Source organism: Prionailurus viverrinus, chromosome D3 (genome assembly GCF_022837055.1).
Source record: "Prionailurus viverrinus isolate Anna chromosome D3, UM_Priviv_1.0, whole genome shotgun sequence".
Taxonomy (NCBI): Eukaryota; Metazoa; Chordata; class Mammalia; order Carnivora; family Felidae; genus Prionailurus; species Prionailurus viverrinus.
Window position 1 is genome coordinate 47,946,270 of NC_062572.1, and position 21,589 is coordinate 47,967,858.

Below are 21,589 nucleotides of genomic sequence, written 5' to 3' on the forward strand. Positions count from 1 at the left end.
TGTGGTGTTAAAATATTTAAGATTTTTTTATTAGGTTAGGGTCTGATTTTAGCACATGATAGCTAAGTATTTGAGCAAGTGAAGTATTTCAGATGTCACAGATAACAAGGAATTGTTGAATATTGTGCAAGTCAATGATTATAGAGTTTGTACTCTTATGCTTCTGCCAACTAAAAGGACAGTGCATATTTGATTTTTAAAAGACACACATGTGCGTGTGTGTGGCTATTCCTTTGCTGTATAACTTTCCTAGTTGATTGCTTCCTTAAGCAAATTGTGGTGGCAAGTATACACCTACAGATCTGAATCGATGCAGATACACATTGACAGTCATGTACTGTTTGGTGTTTCTTACATATTTTTGAATTCTGTTGGTGGTATATCTTGTAGAAAAAAAATGGTTAAGCTTGTATCCTCCCCAAGAGATACATAGTAGAGGGAGGAGACTTGGAAGCTAGGAAAGAGAAAAGGACAGCAAGGGTTTGGGAGCAGGAGACGGGAAAGTTGATCGATAAAAGATGTGTCTCTTCTTCACTAGAGTATAATTTGCCCAGTGCACATTATAATTGGCTTTCTTGTGAAAACCAGAAAGACTGAGCTCTAGCTCCCAGTTGACCTGGGTGAGCTCTGGGTTACGCTTTGTCCAGCCACAGGCCAGTGGCTTGCAAATTTTAGTTGTACAAATTAGCCCTCCTTTGAGAATCTGACTCAGTAGCTATGAGGTAGGGTTTAGGAAGGCATTTTTAACAAGCTCCTAAAAATGATTCCAGTGCAGGTGGTCTAAATTAGAGCAACACTACCCTAGGTTATCATCTTTTGGTAAGTATTTAGTAAATCTGAGAGAAGAGCCAAACACAAACCAAACATATAGCAAGGTTATGCTCAGTGTATTATCATGGGGCCACTGAGGAAATGCTTCTAACCCATTGGCTTCCTAAAGTAGGAGATCCCTGAGTTTTAAAGGATGTAGTCAGGTGAAAATGATGGCTAGAAGAACATCTCAGGCCTTGGTCTTGATGAGCAAAGGCACAGAGGTGACAAACAGTATGTGTGTTCAGGCCAGTTTCGAGTCAGGTGGGAACGAAATAACATTTGAATTTTGCAGAGGTCACGCCAAGAACCTTGAACTTCCATGAAGTAAGGATGGGGAGCAAGGAGAAATGCAAAGCAGAGTATCATTTTGCATTTAGATCCCTAGTGACTGAAAGGACAAGAAGAATATAAAACCACCTGAAATCATTAAGAGTTCTAGAAATCAAAGCAGTGAATAGTGGTTTGAAAATTTTTGGTTAGATGTTTGCACTGTAACAATTTGCCTCTCAGGGACTTGGACAAAAGAGTCATTGATGAAATGTGGAAAGAGGACATGCATTGCAGATACTCTGCACAGTACCTAAGACCTGTGTGTCCAAGGTGGCCTGCCAAGGTTAGGCTACAGAAGCATAAATCCCAAAGATGCCATAAATGGGGTTTGTACTTGGGGGTTTTAGAAGGTTTCATTCTATCTTTGATAGTTAAATATATTATGAACGAAACCACCAAAAATCATGACAGCTTCATTTCACTTTTATCCACCAAAATGGGGCCCGGGGCAGTGGCCAAGGACAAGTACCATCTGCAGACCTATCATCACAATCTAAAATTAGCATTTCTGCTTTCAAAATGCAATCTTCAGGAGAAGAGGGAGCCTGTGACATAATGAGCACTCAGTAACTATTATTTGGAAGATTTAGTATGTGTAGAAAGTGCTCTGTACAGCATAGATGGAGACTGGTGCCCTAAGCATTGCCTCTTAAGAGCTCTGGAAGCCTTAACTGTTTCCTGAATTTTTTTAAAGTGTTTTTTTTTTTTTGAAATCATATCTATGCCTTGAAGATACTGTTTGGTTGATTTACAATGATTCTTGTTTAAATATTTGAAAACGAATTACGTTGAAGCCCGTTTGGAGTTTGGTCATCATGATTATGGCGGCAGTTAATGCCCAGCTCAAGAATGTGAGTTTGAATGGGTGAAGGAGCAGGTATTTGAAACGAGTCTATGTGCCTTTCTTTACTTTGGTCTGAATTGCAACCGGTTTCTAGTAGTAGGATTTGGGGAGGGTGGGTTGTGTCTGTATTGCCAGATCCGAGTTACAGAAAGTGGAAGCCTCAAGATTATTGCCAAATTCTCTTCCCACCGGTGATTTTCTCAAAAGGGAAAGTACTGTGTTGCATAAAATTATTCGTTCTCTTCAACATTTTAGCATTATGTATACCGTGACAGACTATTCTTCTAAAAGCTGGCTGAAAAGAGAAACATTGTGGAGGAAGGGGTAGTGCGAAGAGGCGAGGCGGCGACTGCAAGAAATGCCATAAATCTATTTGTTTCCTTCTACACCAGCTCTTATTTTATGATGAGCGATGAAGTGGAAAGGCCGTAGCCTTGAGCGACTTCTGGCGGTTTGGAAACGGCAGTTTGTATTCTAGAAAAGGCAAAGCCCACCTGCGTGTCTGGCCCGCGGAGTTGGAGCCTTTGTCCTTTGCGGCTCCCCATTGGCTGAGGATGCTGAGGCTCCGCCTCCTTTCCTGACCGCGAGCTCCCAGCAGGAGGGAGGAGCTTTGTGACGCACTCCCTGACGTCCACAGGGCTATAAATACCCAGCTCAGCGCCCCTACTCCTTCAGGAGCCGCCGGCAAGGGGGCAACGAGGAAGCTTTTTATAGCGTAGGCGGAAAGGAAAAGGTGGGGGAGTCTGGAGAAAAGACCCCCCCCCGCCCTGCGGCCCAGGAGGCGGTCACGCCCTCAGGGCGCCTCTCGCGGTGGGCTCGGTGGATGGTTGTTCCAGTGCTGGGGAAGACGGAGGGCCCCCGGAGTGGGAGGCCCGTGGGGAAGGGCAGGCTCACAACCGTGGGTGTGGCGGAGCTCCGGGAGTCCCGGCGGTGGGTCTGCCACCTGCGCCTCCTGAACTAGACGCGGAACCGGGACGCCCGCTCTCCGTTTCGCTGCCCTTCCCACCAAACCCAACGGCAAACCAAGCACAGACCCCAACGTAGGTCTTGAGGGAGCGGTGTGTATTGTTGACGTTTCCTAAGGCTCTGAAGCCCGCACTCCCGCATTCTCAGCCTACAGCACCGTTGTCCCGCTCAGGTGTTAGCCCTGGGGGAGTGGGTAAAAACGCAAGCTCACAGTTCAGCACCAGGGGTCGGGGTAGTAAAAGAAGTTTTGGACAAGTAACCTCTAAAGGAGAGATTTGGGTAGAATTAAGAGGTCGGTTTTAAGCTTTCTCTCTGTGTGTGTGTGTGTGTGTGTGTGTGTGTGTGTGTGTGTGTGTGTGTCTGACTACCCGTCGATGTAGTCCTGCTTGGTGTCGCAGTATTTCTCAACTTGCTCAGGACAATTTTTCTCATGGGACTGTGTTGTAGGACGTACAGCATCCCAGGTCTTGGGGCACTGAAAGGCCTCGCACACTTCCAGAGTGTGGAGTGGTTGGGGGCGCGGCATACCGCCTGCGCGGAGAACCAATAGGATCACTGTACGGCCGTTCTGTCCACGGTTGGTGGCAGCAACTGCCAACTGCCTACAGAAAGGGTGTTTGGGTAGCTCCATCATGGCTGCCGGTAAGCCGCTTTTCCAAACGTGACTTATCGACTCACACTGGGGTGCAAAATGTGTACTTGAAAAAAAATTATATACACATGCACACAAAAATAGCGTATCTGTGGATCATGCATACAATTACTGCCTACATCCCTTAACGTTTAGCTTGTAGCCTGCCAAAGCTGCACTAGTGGTGTGGGGTTGTTTTGGTTGTTTTTTTGTTTTTGTTTGTTTTTTGCGCACTAGTGGTTTTTTAAAGATAGTTTAATTCAGTAAAGGTCAAGTTGACTTAAACTTTGAGAGTAGATTTTCATTAAAGGATTCAATACACTTAATTATATCCTCAAAAGATTTGCTTTGACCAACAGAGATTCATTTTTTTTCCCTGACCTTTGGGAAGATGAAACGTGCTTTTAAATATTCAGCATTTTGTTATGACACACAACTTTTTATTAGAGGTTGGCTCCTTATATAATTGCTGTAACTAAACCCTGCAACTTAGCTCTATGAAACTCGTTACTCGACTGTAGGGATGTTGTTGACATGATTCATTATATCCCACTATTCCCCTCTTTATGAGGACCTGGGGGAGAAATTTCTCCTGGGACTCGGTGTTCAGAATGCCTCTTGAGTCTCCCGGGCAACTGATTTTTTATCTCAGAAACCTGAATCATTTAACCAACTTTTTCCTATTTTGTGATGGCTGCCTGGTAGCTCAGGGGCTGATTTGACACGCCATCTCCATCAAAGTGTAGGATGTATGGTTTGCATGGGGATACTAACCTTACCTGTGGCTTCATCATATTTTTCCTACCATGATTTTTCCCTTACCATTGAACTCCTTTCCTTAAATAGTTACTTCTGTTCTTTACATGTATTTATAAACCTCCTGAAATCATTTGTACAGTGAAACAGAACACACACACACACACACACACACACACACACTGACACACAGTTTAGGATGGCAATCTTTGCAACTCTTGAGCATTACAGGTTGGACTATGCAATACCCTTGTTACCACTTAAAATCAGAAAGGCGGCAGAAAGGGGAGAAAGGGGAAGACTAGGGCAGAGGTTAAGGGAGGATAGGAGAAAAGAGAGACATGCATAGGGTAGTGGGTGGTGTGATACCACAAGTAAATTATACCTATTCTGATTGTTAAAGCAAAGGCTAAAAATTGTATACTGAAAGACGATCAACGTGTCCAGGGATACATTTAGAAAAATGAGGAAAAAGATGTTTTCTTGTAGAAACTCTATTCTACAATTCTATCTGATGAAGGTACAGAGAAAAAGCCAGCGCCCATGTAATTTCAAAGGATGTTTAGACACCGATACATGAGTTTAATTTATCTTTCTTGAAATTCTGCACAAAATATTTACTAAATTTTACAGAAACAAGTTTTGTTTGGTTGGTTCTTTGTTTTTACTATTATCCTAGAGTTCTCACCAGGGCTTTCCCCAGGGGGTTTAATAGTACTACTATATTGCTCATCTGCACATAATGAGCTATTGTGTGTGTGTGTGTGTGTGTGTGTGTGTGTGTGCGCGTACTCACACCTGTGTGTTAACTACCATTAAGAATTAGCCCACTTTGCTAGAACAAATGCCTAGAAATTAGAACTAAAGGTAATAATTTCTATAGGAGACAGATTTGTTGTCAGAAGCTATCATATACTATTTATAAGACCTTGTTTTTCTTCATTATAGTTGATATTACAGACATCCTGCCCAAATGATTTCTTCAAAGCCCAGACTTGTCGTACCTTATGGCCTCAAGACTCTGCTCGAGGGACTTAGCAGAGCTGTTCTCAAAACCAACCCACCAAACATCACCCAGTTTGCAGCAGTTTATTTTAAAGAACTCATTGTGTTTAGAGAAGGTTTGTTATTCCTTGAGATTATATATTTGTTGCTTTGAAAAGGAAGGCATTTTAAGTTGGGAATTTGATGTATCTAATTTCCTGCATTTATTCCTTCAGGGAATACTTCTCTGGATATAAAAGATCTCGTTAAACAATTTCATCTGATTGAAGGTAAGTATCACAAGTAGTAACAGTTTAATAATACTAGTTATAAATCATTGCATCATTACTAGCATACATTCAAGCTTCAGAATCATGCCCATAAATATTTTGTTTAATTATACTGATGTTTGTTTAATCACAGTTTAATTTTTATTATTGGATCTTTTTTTTTGAAGATTGGAAACTGACATTTTGGAGGATTTTAAATCTTTAAAATACAAACATAGGAAACACTCATCTTCAAACCATTTGGTAAAATGAGACCTAGAACAGTATGTATAAACTATGACTCAGACCCTTCCTAATGTCCTCTATCTTTAAGGAAGTACAGTGAACTTTGAAGAAAACTGGATGTTGTAGTAATAGATGCACTACTTAGGAAAGTTGTATAAACACTCTTCTTGGAAGATATTTTTATTAAGAAAAAAAACATCTTTTTTTCTTTTTTCCTCCTGCAGTTCTGTTGGAGGGCAAGAGATCAATTGTCACTGACCATCTTTTCTATCCCAAGTTTTTCATAGAAAGTGGTCTTCTCCAGCCCATCTCTCTGACATAGGGCTGTACAGGGCTTTGAAAAATTGTGTTTTATGTATATGTGTAAATGTCTAGGTGGACGTGACCGCATGAAACTGCATTGACAGAGGAGCACCGAGAAAAGTCAGATGGGGAGTAAGAGAAAAGCATAGTTACATGGTGACAATTTGGGTGGCTCACCAAAAGCAAAAGGGTGATCCCAAGGACAGGCATGCATATCTAAAAGAATGGTAAGAAGAAGCTTTTGGCAAAATTTTGTGGAGAAAATGGGAGACTCCCGGGCAGGGAGAGAAATAACGAAGTATTTTTGCTGCTTTAGCTGGCCAACATTTTGGAATGACTGTGGAGAAAGAAAAGGTAGGATCAGTGAGTTTAAGCCACTTTTACACTCTACCAGTTTGGTGATGCCAATAGATAACATAGTCAAGATAGGGAGAAGTCAGGAGTAGGATCTAGGAAAATGTAAACATCATGAGGGATTTGGGTCTATGGCGAAAGACCCAAAACAGAAAATGAGATTAAGGCTAGCAAGAGCCAGCATTTGAAGGGGCAGGAGAGTCCATTGCTGTGGTTCAGGAATATTTTACTATCTAGCCTGGCTTCTTCCCTGCAGGGTCCTGAGGACATTCCCAGCTTACCATGAGACACAGGTCTGGGATTTGCTTACCACCAGCAGGACATACAGACAAGTGCAAGAACCCCGACAACTCTCCCCTTCCCTGTGAAGCTTTCTCTTTGTACTCGTGCTGTCTATACCAGGAGCTATGTTTGAGAGGATTGGGATTGTGCAGGCTTACTATGTTTGAGAGTGGTGATAAAGTCGGTGAATCTTTATGGTGGGAGGTAACTAACTGGTAGCTCTAAAAAAAAATTTTTTTTTTTAATGTTTCTTATTTTTGAGAGAGAGAGTGCAAGCAGAAAGGGGCAGAGGGGGGGGGGTGGGACACAGAATCCGAAGTGGGCTCTAGGCTCTGAGTTGTCTGCACAGATCCCGACGTGGGGCTCGAACTCCTGAACCATGAGATCATAACCTGAGCTGAGGTCAGATGCCCAATTGTCTGAGCCACCCAGGCTCTTCTAACTGGTAGCTTTTGAGACTAATTTGTTTACTGAAGAACTTACCCACCATTCAGCTTAACAAGTGGACTAAATTAATGTGCATTACTTTAATTAACAGACTGAATGGCTGTAGACCTAGACTGCTCTTTGGCAGTAGGGTAGAAATGAACATTGCTTATTCTAGTTTACTGGGGAGATGGGAAGGTAACATGAAGATATGACCAGAAAATATATTGATTTCATTGTTAACTAATAGCAGTTTGGCTCATTTGTCTGCCTTTTATTGTTGTATCAACTGGTTTATTAATGGAAAACAGTGTCCATTAACTTGGGTCCTATCGTAGAGACTGCATGAGTCTGTGTGTATCCAGGAAAGCATCACTCTGGGCTAAAGAGGGACTATCTAGGGATATAGAGGCAGTTTCCATTTGGTAGGGCATTTCCTCCCCTGAATGACATCCTCCTATCTTCTAACTGGCTTAATTCCCCAAACGCAATTCCTGTGGGAGTGCCAAGTACATTTGGCTGCATGGTTGTTGGGTTCTCTACAATAAAAATGTAGGTAGAACAAGTGGCACCTTCTCCTTTAGACAGACTTCCCTTCTGTGGATCCCGCTGTTGTATATGGTGGCACCTATAGTACCCTACATGCTCTCTTGGTCCCAAGGATTGTGGCTCTCCCAAGATTTCAGCGATGTGCAATATGGAAAAGTGGACCATTCTTTGAGGACCATGTGAACTGACCCTTACTTTGGTCTTTCAGTCTCTTCAGCATGAGGCTAGGTCAACCTAAAGGCAGTAGAAGGTATTAGCGCTTGCTGATGTGGGGCAAAGGCTAACTCCCATCCCTAATGCATTGGTCCCACTCACCTCCCAACTATCAGATGTGACTGTGAAAGACATTGGTTTTTGTCTACAGTACATCCTTGCGCATACCCTTTTATTTGAACACTTCATCCTGGATTTTTCTTGGAAGGAGGCCCATTTTTGGTAGCTTCTTTATAGGACAAACAGGGTTCACCCATCTCCCAGTGCCTTTAAAAATTCATACAAACTCAGGTGATGGAAGAGGTGGGGAGGAAAAGTACCAGATACGAAGCAAACTTTTCTCACTTCTCTGTTGTGTCTCATCATTTCCTCATTTTCCAGAGCCTAGGACCTATGGGATAGTCCCTGACTGTCCAGGCCTCCACTGTGGCATTTCACCCATATATGCCTATTTCCAAAGCAGTTCATGCTGTGAAACTTTCTTGGACTCCCTTCCTGTTTTTTGTTTTTGTTTTTGTTTTTTTTTTTTTTTTTGCAATTTGATTAAATAGATCTCACTACCACATGAATCCATGAAAAGTGCCGCAATTTTTCAGTCTTCTCAGGAGTTTCTTTGTTAATAGAGATGAATCATTAATTGGGGGGATTTTAGAAACTCAGCTGTATTTTAAAGCAAAAGAGTTGTCTCTTAAGTTCTACCACTTAGTATATGGTAGGAAAAGAAAGGAAAAAGGAATGGAATCATTGAGTACAGGCTTGCCTTGGAGATATTGTGGGTTTAGTTCCAGACCACCACAATAAAGCAAATACTGCAATAAAGCCAGTCAAATGAACTTTTTTCATTTCCCAGTGCATATAAAAATTACGTTTTATACTATACTGTAGTCTATTAAGTGTGCAATAGTATTATGTCTAAAAAAAGTGTACATACCTTAATTAAAAAAACTTTACTGCTAAAAAAAATAAAATAAAATGAATTAAAAGGTAACTACCATCTGAGCTTCCAGAGAGCTTGATGGTTGCTCTTGATGTTGATGGCTGCTGACTGATCAGGGTGGTGGTCCCTGAAAGTTGGGGTATCTGTAGCAATTTCTTAAAATAAGACAACAATAAAGTTTGCCACATCGATTGACTCTTCACAAATGATTTCTCTATGGCATGTGATGCTATTTGATAGCATTTTACCCACAGTAGAACTTCTTTCGAACCCCAGTCAGTCTTCTCAAACCCTGCTGCTACTTGAGCAACTAAGTTTATGGAATATTCTAAATTCTTTCAACAGTCTTCACCAGGATTGTAGACCATCTCAAGAAACCACTTTCTTTGCTCATCCATAAGGAGCAACTCTTCCTCTGTTCAAGTTTTATCCTAGACTGCAGCAATTCAGTCACTTCTTCTGGCTCCACCTAATTCTGGCTATCTTGCTGTTTTCACCCCATCTGCAGTGACTTCCCCCAGTGAAGTCATGAACCCCTCAAAATCATCCATGACTTTGGAATTAACTTCTTCTAGATGCCTATTAATGTTGATATTTTGACCTCTTCCCATGAGTCACAAATATTCTTAATGGCATCTAGAATGGTGACTCCTTTCCAAAGGTTTTCAACTGACTTTGTCCAGATCCATCAGAGGAATCATTATCTTTTGCAACTAGAGCCTTACAAAATGTATTTCTTAAATAATGAGATTTGAAAGTTGAAATTATTTCTTGATTCATGGACTGCGGTATCGATGTATTAGCAGGTATGAAAACCACATTCACCTCATTGTACGTCTCCATCAGAGCTCTTGGATGACCAGGTACATTGTCCCTGAGCAGTAATATTTTGAAAGGAATTTTTTTCTCTAAGTGGCAGGTCTCAACCCAGAGTTTAGGGGGTTTAAACTCTAAACCCTCAGTTTATTCAGTTAACCGGGGCGCCCGGGTGGCTCAGTCAGTTAAGCATCTGACTTTGGCTCAGATCATGATTTCGCAGTCCATGAGTTCGGGCTTCATGTTGGGCTCTGTGCTGACAGCTCAGAATCTGGAGCCTGCTTCAGCTTCTGTGTCTCCCTCTCTCTCTCTGCCCCTCCCCTGCTCACGTTCTGTCTGTCTCTCTCAAAAATAAACATTAAAAAAATTAATAAAAGTAAGTAAATAAAATATTCAGTAAGCCATAGTGTAAATGGACATGCTGTTACCAGGTTTTGTTGTCCCATTTATAGAGCCCATGCAGAGTAGATTTAGCATAATTCTTAAGACCCCCAGGATTTTCAGAATGGGAAAAGAGCATTGGCTTCAACTCAAAGTCACCAGCTGCAGTAGCCCCTAACAAGACAGTCAGATTGTCCTTTGGAGCTTTGAAGGCAGGCATTGACTTCTCTCTAGCTATGAAAGTCCTAGACAGCATCTTCTAATGTAAGAATGTCTCACCTACATTGAAAATCTGTTGTTTAGTGTAGCCACCCTCAGTAATGATCTAGCTAGATCTCCTGGATAATTGCGGTGGCTTCTACATCAGCACTTGCTGCTTCCCCTTGCACGTTGATGTTATGGAGACGGTGTTTTTCCTTAAACCTCATGAACCACCTTTGCTCGCTTCAGACGTTTCTTCTGCAGCTTCCTCCTCTCTCAGACTTGACAGAATTGACGAGAGTTAGGACCTTGCTCTGGATTAGGCTTTTGGTCTAAGGGAATGTTGTGGCTGGTTGGAGCTTCTATCCAAAACACTAAAACATTCTCCCTATCAGCAATAAGGCTGTTTCGCTTTCTTATCATTCATGTGTTCACTGGTTTAGCACTTTCAATTTCCTTTAAGAACTTTTCTTTGCATTCACAACTTGGCTAACTGGTTGGCATAAGAGTTCAGCCTATCTCAGCTTTCACCATGCCTTCCTCACTAAGCTTAATCATTTTCTAGCTTTTGATTTAAAGTAAGAGACATGAGACTCTTTCTTTCACTTGAGCACTTAGAGGCCATTGTAGGGTTATCGATCGGCCTAATTTCAATATTGTTGTGTCTCAGGGAATGGGGAGGTCCCAGCAGAGGGAGAAAGATGGGGGGAACAGCCAGTCAGTGGCCTTGCTTAACAGGGTTGCCACAAACCTTCAGTTTGTAAAAAATGCAATACTTGCAAAGTAAAATAAAGTGCGATAAAATGAGGTACCTGTACCTGTTTTGTCCTAGGTACTTACAATATATTTTGTCAATTAAGACACCTTTATAAGTAGGTAACATCATTGCAATTTTACGTGAGAAATCTGATGCTTGGGTGTGATTACATAACTTGTAAGCTTCTAAATATTAAGTAATTGGTAGAGTTGGGATCTAAACTGAGATCTTCCTAGAAGCATAACTCATGCTCTTTCTACAGTAAATAGCATTCTAGGATCCCTCTGGAAAAACTTGAAATTCTTCACCTAAAAGAAGACATTCTTGGCTTGGCCATAGAACAGTAATTACCGTCATGCACTGTTGTTGATCTTTGGGCCCAGTTTCAATTTCTATGCAGCACCACAGCAGTTATGTGTATCATTACATGTTGTCTTGAGCTACTTAATCATAGCAAACATTTATGAAGTCTTTAGTTTAATTCTTAGTTTTAAAACCTTTTTTAAGTTTGTTTTTGACAGAGACAGAGCTTGAGCAGGGGAGGGGCAGAGAGAGAGGGAGAGAGAATCCCAAAGAGGCTCCACGCTGTCAGCACAGAGCCCGATGTGGGGCTCGAACTCACGAAACGGTGAGATCATGACCTGAGCTGAAGTCAAGCATTGGAAGCTTAACCAAGTGTGCCACCTGGGTGCCCCAATTTTTAGTTTAATTCTTGTACCAAATCCTATTCTCATGCATTATTTTCATGGTTGGTTACATATACTTGAAGCTATTCTCTCTCATTAAGTAAATGAGAAATGTATCAATTTCAGGACAGCCTATACTAAATTTTGTGAAGCCCTGGTGCTTACTCTGCACTTTCTGGGCATTTTTTTTTTTCAAGTAAGGAAATCAAGCTACACTGATGCCCTAAGCAGGGATGGGTGATGTGCCAAAATGATCTTTTTATCTCTCCAAGTCTTGTATTTGTCTAGACAGGGTGGTAAAATTTGTACCAAGGTAAGAATTACATTAAGTTGAAAAGGGTTCAAATGATTCTGTGGTGGTGATGTAGGGAAGGGGGCTTGGGTCTTTTATGCTTTCACACTGTGTTAACATTAATCAGTTGGGGAAATAGTCCATACTAAAGACGGCAAACAAATCATTGAGCCAATGATATAGTCAAGAGTTGGGGTCAGACTAGGGGCAGAAACAGAGCTAATTAGGATTGAGAGAGGAAGCAGATATGGCAAACCAGAAAATTAGGACAAGGAGGTCAGGGACAGCAGGACCCAAGAGTCAGTACATGAAGGGAGAACATCTTTGAGAAATGTATCGCTCTGCTAGTCAGGAGCCTTGATAGCTCCCTATTGTTCACAAAATCCAAACTCTTTGGTGTTGTAGGGATACTTTTGAAAAAATATTAAACTCTACTATACATGATTTCAGATAGCCTCTGATTGTTACTGTTCACTCCGTTCATGTCTACCCATTGACGTATTCATTTACTTTAGGAGAAAAGGCGAAAATAGCTAGAGCAAGGAAGTCGTTACTCCGTACTGAGTCTCCCAAGTTCATAGCAAGAAAGCTAACACTTAGGAGTTTTGCAGGAACCTGTTTTTGTTGAGAGAAGATCTTGGACTTTCCAGAGTGGAATTTTAATTTACAAGCCAAAGATTCTGGTAGAGTCAAGTTTATATTTAAAATTTTTTTAAAAATTTTGTTTTTGAGAGAGAGAGAAAGAGAGAGAGAGGGCGGGAGAGGCAGAGGGAGAAGGAGACACAGAAATGGAAGGGGGCTCCAGGCTCTGAGCTGTCAGCACAGAGAGGATGCAGGGCTTGAACCCATGGACGGTGAGAGCTTGACCTGAGTCGAAATTGGTTGCTTAACCGACTGAGCCACCCAGGCACCTTACAAGGTTTTATTTTATATATGCCAGGGAGGAGGGGGGTGGGTGGGTAAAGTTAGGATATAAGCTCATCTCCTGCTGCAAAGGGAGGGGAAATGAGAAGTCCTTCCTGGCAATGGGGCTGTGGTACTAGGGCGTGCATAACAATTGCCAGCTGAGATCCAGAGCAGTTATAAGGAAGGTAAAATCTCTGACTGGAATTCCCTAAAACGTGAACAAAACGCTTGCTCTTTGCTTTCCTGGGTGCCTCCCAGAGAGGCAGTGTCATTAGCACCGTTTAACATAACCTATGCTACATTCAGCACCTCCACCATAATTGTAATTGTGATCAGACATTCAGTAAGTATTTGTTGAATAAAAAATTCTATTTGAAGCAGATTAGAAATAATGGAGAGTCTTTCTCAGATGGGCCTGAGATAAGATTTCTGATGCCCCAGGATCTGCATGTGGCTTTTAGTTGGTGCAGATGTGTTTCGATTGTCCCAGAGTGCTGAAATCGCAGGGCGTCGGGCTGAGAAAAGTGCAGTTACTCAACCTGCCAGCTGAGAGCTACAGCACAAAATGTCCAAGCTGGGACTGAATCAAAATTGGCAGCTAGGCCTCAGAAGCTAAAGAGGAACAAATCAGGAAGGGCTCTCCCAGTCCTTGAGTGAAGTAACAGGCCACATTTTTCACAGGGTGGAAATACTTCAGGAAATACAGCAAAGTCAGAGACAACGCCCAGAGCACAGGCAATAGGTGCTGTGCCTCCACCAGAGGTCACAGACAGGTGGCAGGAAAGGGCTACATGGGTCAGAACCAGAGCTAACTCTCACATTCACATTCCCTCTTTAGAAGCGGGAGAACCTTCGATAAAAGAGCGATACCCCAAAAGGGTGAATAATTAACCAATTAACCAAAGGAGACTTTTAAACTAGAAGGGATAAATACTTTAAACCTAGATCAACTAAATTTTGCCATGTAGAAATGAGCATTTTAATGCAGAGAAAGTAATGCTTTGTGACAAGTCTGTCATAGTGTGTGAATTTTCATCCCTTTACAGGCCCCTGAATGCAAACGCAGCTTCCTGCAATCTGCATCTATCCTGCCTTTGCAATCCTCGCTCCCATTAAGTACAAGACAGTTTGTTGTCTTCTGAGTTTTGCTTTATGTTGCTCCCCTCTCCAGGAGTTCCTTTCCACCTTTCAAGTGCTACATATCCTTAAAGCCCAATTCATTATTTCATTTAACAAATATGTACATTCCTACCCACTGCCAGATGTTGTGCTAGGTGAGATTCAGTGGGGGAAGGAGAGAGTTCACTTTCAGCTCTGATGGAGGGGCTGGTATCACACCTAGCCTATCAACAGCCATAATGCTGAAGAAATTGTACAAAACAAAGTCCAGTGCCTGGATACTTGGGAGAAGAGATTCACAGAAAGTGAGCCCCTCATTCACCCTCGCAGCATTTTTCAAACTCTTGCACAGGGAAAGGGAGGCCAAGCAGAGAGAGTGGAAGTGTCCCTGGGAAGAGGAAATGCAGAAGCAGAGTTAGGGGCTACTAATATGGCTAGGATTCAAGCAACAAAGTATCTGAGGGAGTGTTTGCAGAGAAGAATCCCACCCCCCCACCCCCATAAAAAAATGCAAAGCCCTTTTCATTGGGGTTGCTGGCCAACCCCGAGCCGCTTGCCTGTGGAGGACGGCTTGGGGCTTAGCCGGGAAGAGCTGGGGGGAGACAGGCAGCTGAGTGGGGGGGGGGGTTTGAGAAGTAGTGTGCTGTTGGTGTGGGGGAGGTTGGGCCCAGCCGAGGTGAAGAGACCTGTGAAACTCTGGCCATGCAGTTGAGACTCCAGGAAGGTCAAAGCCAAGGAATAATAAATCTTGTGGGAGGAGTAACAACAAAACTGAAACACACTTTGTGCTTTTCCTGCAGATAGCATTCTGGTATTAGGGAAACATTTCCCCAAGAGAGAATCCTCAGTGCGGCAAGCAGATGTGACCGCGTGCGACAAGGAAGGGCCGGGGGGGCAGGCAGATGCGGAGCTGAGAAAAGGGGCTCACAGCAGTTTTCCAGTCCTAGGAGTTTCTGCACGTCGCCAGCCCTCTCGCCATCCCCAGCCATGGGAACTTCTTCCTGCCCGAGGACTCACCGAGTCCACACGTACACATGGGTCCAGAGTTCTCTCTCGGCCCCTCTTGTCTGGGTCAGTACGGCTTGGCCTGCATTATCACATCTTGCCAGCAAGATCACTACCATTTTTAGTCTAGACTAGACGGGGCTTCCTAACGTAGAAGTGTCCTGTAGTCAAGTTTTCCGATTCATCGTTAAATTTTATATATGCATTTTCTTAAATTGAGGAATGCCTTTATTAACATGACAGCATTTGTTTCATTAATAAGCTATTCCATCAGCTGAAGATGAGGTCACTTACTGCTCGGGTTGAAGTCTTGCCCTCTGCCCTCTGGTTTTGTGTAGTAGTTTAGATCAGAAGCTTTTTCCATGGAGGTTTTCAACTCAATTCTAGGCAGTTATGGTCTTTTCCCTGACGCTGACGAGCTGAAGTGGTATCTGATTATGCGTTTTGTCACCGTGCTACTCAGGGTCACTTAGTTCTGAGGAGATGAACTGACTGAGGGATCTTTTGAGTGGATCAGGACAGGGAAGTTTCATTACCCACACGAAATCACTGATGTTGGGAAATAAAGCAAACTCTTTTGTACTCGTGTATGTACTGCCATCTGTTCTACCTGTTACTGCTTTAAAATTTGGTGGCAGGTGGAGGGGGACACACGCTTATTAACCCATCTGGCTGTTTGTTAGTAGAGAGATGGTCAGAAGGAACGACACGAGAGAAGAAACCAGAATGTGTAAAAGAACCGGTAGGAACATCCATAGTTTCCCACGAACGTACACGGATGGAAAAATCTACAGACACAGAGGAGGACAATATAGCTGGACCACTGTTCATCAGCAAAACCACTCAGTTCCCATCAGTTCATGCTGAGCTGCTCCCAGAGCCCGAGGAGACGTCCGAAGGCGCTCGAGGCTCCAGTTCAAAGCCAACTACCTCTAAGGCTATGAGCCCACCGTCGTCACCGTCTCCGGCAGCTGGCTCCCCAGAGTTTGCTTATGTCCCAGCCGACCCAGCTCAGTTTGCTGCTCAGACGTTAGGTAACGTTGCATCTATTCATTCTGATCAGTCTGACGTGTTAATGGTGGATGTGGCAACAAGTTTGCCTGTGTTTTCCAAGGAGGTGCTCAGCTCAGAGGCTGCCGAAGATGCCGCGGCGGCCACTCCTGCTGTGTATTCTGCAGAGGTGGTGGCCCTGCAGGTTCTGAGCCAAACATCTGTCCGTGTAGATTTGGGTTCTGAATCTAAAGACGATGACGCTGAGCCATCAACGGCTTCCTCATTCCCCTTGCAGGATGAACAAGACCCTCCTGCTTACGATCAAGCTCCTGAGGTCCCTTTGCAGGCTGATATTGAGGTCACATCATTCGTTCATATATCCTCTATCTATAACCATGAGCCTGTGACTGAAGGAGTCACTTATGTCGAGCAAATACCAGAGCACATAGTTATCCCTTTCAATGATGACGTTGCTACTCTTAAAGAAAATGATCAGTCATCACCCTCTGGTCCCATTCCTGTAGCACTCATGAGGGGCTCAGGCAAAGCCGTAGGTTCTGGAAAACGTGCACAGTCGGAGGAAGACGCAGAATATTCCTCGGTGCAAATGGAGGCAGAAGCAGTTCTGTACTCCAACACCTCCCTGCAAGGTCCGCCTGCACAACTCCAGGATGCAGAGGGCTCTACCAATGCAGTAGGCTCTGAAAAATCTTTGCACCTTGAAATGCAGTTTACTGCTCTAGTCCCTGGCAATCCTGGGCAGGAGGAATCCAGGGAAAACTCTGCCACCCAGGAGATGGAGGCCACACTTGCGCTCTCTGGGGAAGCTGCCAAAGCAGGGAGCTTGGGTGCATCTGTAAGGTCATCTGGTGGTCCTCCCATTCCTGTTCCAGAAGGTCTTACTGAGCCAGAAATCGAACCAGAGTGGGAAGCAGCACCCGAACAAGGTTTGATGGAGCCAGGTAAGAAAATTAGATGCTGACAAAATTAAAGATTACATTTCAGGTGCCATCTAGATTTCAGGTAACCCCTAGGTAGGCTCCCTACAGATGGGTTGAAAGACTTTTAAATAGTTCTTAAAACGGCAAACCTACGTAAAGGCTTTGTTGAACTTGAGATTTTACTCTTACAAGATGAGTGATTTTAAAGTGACATCACCAAAGCTTGGCCTCAGAGTTTGCTCCACCCGGCACTTTTGGACACGGCACAGGTAGTGAAGAACCCTAAGAGCCAACTGTCAGGCCCAAGATACGTGAGGTGGCCGCGGTGGTGTTGGTTTGCAATTCCTCGCTTGTGAACGTAAACTCCAACCGCACAACGCCTTCCGGAGGCTGCGGCCTGTGGCGCGTCAGGGAAATGGTGGTGTGTTGCCCTTGCTTTCGCGCTGCGGCAGGAGAGCTCTGCAAACGGGTGTGGGGAGCTGGCCTGGCCCCGGCCTACTGGCCCAACGGGGGGGGGGCTTCACGCCTGGATGGCGAGGACAGGTCAGGCCCAAGTTCTGTCACACGGGAGAGCACGGAGGACCACCGGGCACTGGCACTGCCGAAACGACTGGTCTCCTGCCAGCTCCCTTGACGGGTGCTAACACCCTGCTGCTTTCGGGGCTGCTGGATCTTTCAGGGGCTTTCCCGTGACACAGACACGATTTGACCTCTCTCTCCATCTAACTGTGGCGTTTGGTCCGCCCCGCCCCCGGCCTCCTGTCTTTTCCCTTTTAGGGACGGATGGGTCATACAGGAGCCAACCTCCCCCATTCCTTTTGCAGAAACACTCTCAGCTGCGGCTCTTCCCAGAGACAGAATGGTCAAGTGTTACCAAAGCAGGTGTTCGGGGATCAAATTCTGTCTGGCAGTGTGACAGGGTCCTGCACAGCTGAGAAGGCAGAGGGCAGTGTTGGGAGCTGGCATGCAGGACGGGCACTACACTTGTGGCTTATGCAGCACTGGCATCCCGAGTGACTGTTTTCAGGGCCTCGCCCTTTCTAAAGCACTACGAGGATATTTCAAATGGAAGACTGGGCTTGTCCATGTTTTTAATTGGCTTTGCAGAAGGATCAATTGACAGTATCTGAAGCTACTGAAAACTTACCAGTTTAATCATGTGCATAGTGTTATTTTCTGGGGAAGAAGAAAAGCTACACTGGGGATACAAGGCCCAGGGCTCACAAGGTGAACTTAGCACACTCTGGGCAAACTCCATCAGGAAGGAGTTTCGCCTCCGTCCAATCTTCTGCGACTCAGCTCTCCACGACAGTACGGTCTTCACTAGGCAAGTCAAACTTGACATCATAGATTCCTGGGGGTTAGATGGATGGCACTCCCTAGACCTTTTTTTTTTTTTAATGTTTATTTATGTTTGAGACAGAGACAGAGTGTGAGTGAGGGAGGGGCAGAGAGAGGGGGAGACAGAGAATCTGAAATAGTCTCTAGGCTCCAGAACCCTACGTGGGGCTCGAATTCACCAACCGTGAGATCATGACCTGAGCCCAAGTTGGATGCTTAACCGACTGAGCCACCCAGGCGCCCCTAGACCTCTTTTTTCTTAACCCCTCTGAGACCAACAGGCCTCATACTGTCACCTAGGACCTTTGACCTCAAGCCTCGCCTAAAAGGGGTGCTCTCTGGGGTTCTGAGTCCTAGATCATGAGATGATTGTACGTGGGGACAAATTAATGGGAGATGATGGTGCCTGTGAAGGGCCAGAGATAACTGATAATGTAATCAAAAGATGCCCCATGCAGACTTTAGTAAAGAAAAAGTCACTCTGCAGCTGCCTTAACACTTTTTCAGTGGCTTCACACGCCCTTCAGTTGATTGTTTTGGTAAAGCCACTAGTTTGGTAAAGTCCTCTCTGAGGATGCTGTGACAGCCACATCTAATGGGGCTGTCCCTGAAGCGGCACTTAGCATGAGATTGCTTCTTTAGCCACGACTCTAGTGCCCCTGCCGCTTGCTGTCCCAACACTGTTCTCGTTTTCCAACTGGACAGAACCGCTCTTTCACATTACCAAACACTATTTAGCCCTCTCTCTAGCATGCTTTATGGCACATATTTACTGCTCCAGCTGTTTATATGTAAACTTATAAAGACATTTCTGTGCATAGCGCCTGGTACAGAGACCAAACCTTTAATGCCTGCAAATTTTTTTTTTTTTATAGCCATAGCAGCAAGCGAAGCAGGACAACCACCACCATATTCTAACATGTGGACCCTTTATTGTCTAACTGATATGAATCAACAAAGTCGCCCATCACCGCCACCTGCACCTGTGCCTTTCCCCCAAGCAACCCTCTATTTATCTAATCCTAAGGATCCACAGTTTCTGCAGCAGCCACCGAAAGTTACTTCTCCAACTTACGTGATGCTGGACGACAGCAAGAAGACCAGTGCCCCACCTTTTATTTTAGTAGGCTCGAATGTTCAGGAAGCTCAGGATTGGAAACCTCTTCCTGGACATGCTGTTGTTTCTCAGTCAGATGCCTTGAAGAGATACACTGCAGTCCAAGTACCCATCGCTGTTCCTGCAGATCAGAAATTCCAGAAACATACCCCAAACCCCCAGAATGGTAGTCCTCCGCCAAGTGGACAAGATGTCCCCAGGCCACAAAGCCCAGTTTTTCTCTCTGTCGCATTCCCAGTAGAAGATGTAGCCAAAAAAGGTTCAGGATCTGGTGACAAACGTACCCCCTGTGGAAGTTATGGTATTGCTGGAGAGATAACCGTGACCACCGCCCATGTCCGCAGAGCAGAAACTGGGAACTGGTAGGTGCGTTTTCCTACCATAATGTGTGGGCCTTGGCTTGCTCCTAGTGTTTGATTTGCTGATCTGGAGGTTGAGGTGTTTATGAAAATTGCATTGAGATATGCAAGGAGTTGGTGTATACTCAAATTTGATGAGGTTACTATCTCCAAGTTCATTGCCCCCAATTGCTAATAAATGCACAGTGTGTGTACTGCACCGTGAGGACTCGGTGCCTAATACATGAACCAATCCACTTGATCACCTTGGGAATATGGGTTCTTCATCTAGCCCCTGGAAGATACTAGAAAAGGGGTAGATTTATAAGAAGACATTCCGTAGGAACTGTATAATCCAATTGGTGTGTTAAGGGGTGGGTCGGAGCAGAGACAAGACATGAGCACTGGGGACAACTGGAGGGAGATAAGAGATTGTGTGTAGAGCAGTATATTTGTTCCTAGAGTGAAGATTTACAGATTTACACAGTAGGAGTCTGGAAATGCCCTGAAGAGCCCAAACTGGAATGAACTGTGGATAAGACAGTTTTATCACTCACAGATCATCTTTAAATTCTTTACCCAGTACTTAATGCCACGTCCTGTGCTCGTCCCTCCTTCCTGAGGTGGGTAGGCAGGGCAAACCAGGGACCTTCCCACTTAGTGGGGGAAAGCACCAGAGTTAATTACACCATGTGAAGTAGGGTGAACCAAACAAGATGCTGACAGGGGTTCAGGCCCAGATGCAAACTGACCACTGAGTGAGTGCAAGGAGCCAGCCTTGTAGAGACCCCACAGACCAGGCCTAGGGCTTGAAAGAGCAGGAGTCTGAGACACCCCAAGGAGGCCAAAATGAGAGCGGCTGGGAAGAGCTGGGACAGCACCTAAGAGGACGCTGGAGCTGTGAAGAGAGGACCCTATGAGTCAGGGCCCCTGTGTCCCTAGGAGAGAGACTGGGGTTAAAAGCTCAGTAGGAAGCCAGAGCTGGAGGTCACTAGAGGGAGCAGAGACACGAGTTAAGGAGGTATAATGCAACTGTTAAACCCACACCCCCACGAGTTCTGCTCCTTAAAACAATTTGTGGGAATTTCAAGCTGAACATCTGATGGGCAAAAGCTACATTTCCTTCACAGGCAGGTTCGAATACTACATCGCATTTAAGGAGACAACTCGGTTATCAAATCTTAGGCCTATGTGCCCTTATTCATCACCCCCTTTGTAGACTTTTAGCAGAATTGTCAAAATGGCTTTCTCAGCATGAAATGCTGGGATATTTCGCTGCAAATACAGGTAAATGAGTAGATAAGAATTTAATGACAGGAATGCAGACCTCGTATTTCTGATCTGCCGTTCTTTTTGTTCATTTTCATGATTAAACAATTCACTGTTTGCATTCCTAACAGATGCCAGTAGTGACGCCATTTGAGTCAACGTTCAAGGTGGAGTCTGCCACCCCGTGTAATTTGTCAATAAACTTCATGCAAGCATAAGGCCTTGTGTTCTCATTTTGTAATTCAGGACAACCGATTACAGAAGGCCATAAATCTTTGGAGACTTGCAGAGCCTTTTCCAACTCTGTATATACACCGTAGAAGAAAAAACTCCCACTCTATTAACACATCTCCTCACACATTTCCTAGGTGGGCATTCCCACTTGGGAAGTCCATGTTTGGTGTGCACACCAGGGGAATACAGGGGGCACCTCAGTGTAATACTGTATTGACCCAGATAACACTCCCCAGTGCTGACTGCCTCCTGAGTCTGTGCTGGTTAGCTCTGTGGCCCCGCGGACGGCA

General features: G+C 44.4%; 1 protein-coding gene across 9 annotated transcripts; it reads left to right on the forward strand.

Annotated features, from left to right (window-relative positions):
* Positions 1 to 1,947: 1,947 nt before the first annotated feature.
* CABYR (calcium binding tyrosine phosphorylation regulated) lies at positions 1,948 to 21,283 on the forward strand. Of its 9 annotated transcripts, none has more exons than XR_007145889.1 (6): positions 1,948 to 2,020; positions 5,289 to 5,461; positions 5,561 to 5,614; positions 15,750 to 17,021; positions 20,927 to 21,083; positions 21,197 to 21,283. XR_007145889.1 is itself a non-coding variant. In XM_047828157.1 (6 exons), exons 2-5 carry the CDS (start codon positions 5,314 to 5,316, stop codon positions 19,822 to 19,824), a joined length of 1,161 nt encoding a protein of 386 aa, XP_047684113.1. In that variant the 5' UTR covers positions 2,614 to 2,720; positions 5,289 to 5,313; the 3' UTR covers positions 21,197 to 21,283. The 9 variants fall into 9 exon arrangements, 4 of the variants coding, with proteins under 4 accessions (XP_047684113.1, XP_047684114.1, XP_047684112.1 ...); XR_007145885.1 differs by lacking the exon at positions 1,948 to 2,020 and adding an exon at positions 2,614 to 2,720; XM_047828157.1 differs by lacking the exons at positions 1,948 to 2,020; positions 20,927 to 21,083 and adding exons at positions 2,614 to 2,720; positions 19,217 to 19,824 and having other exon boundaries at positions 15,750 to 16,100.
* Positions 21,284 to 21,589: the final 306 nt, after the last annotated feature.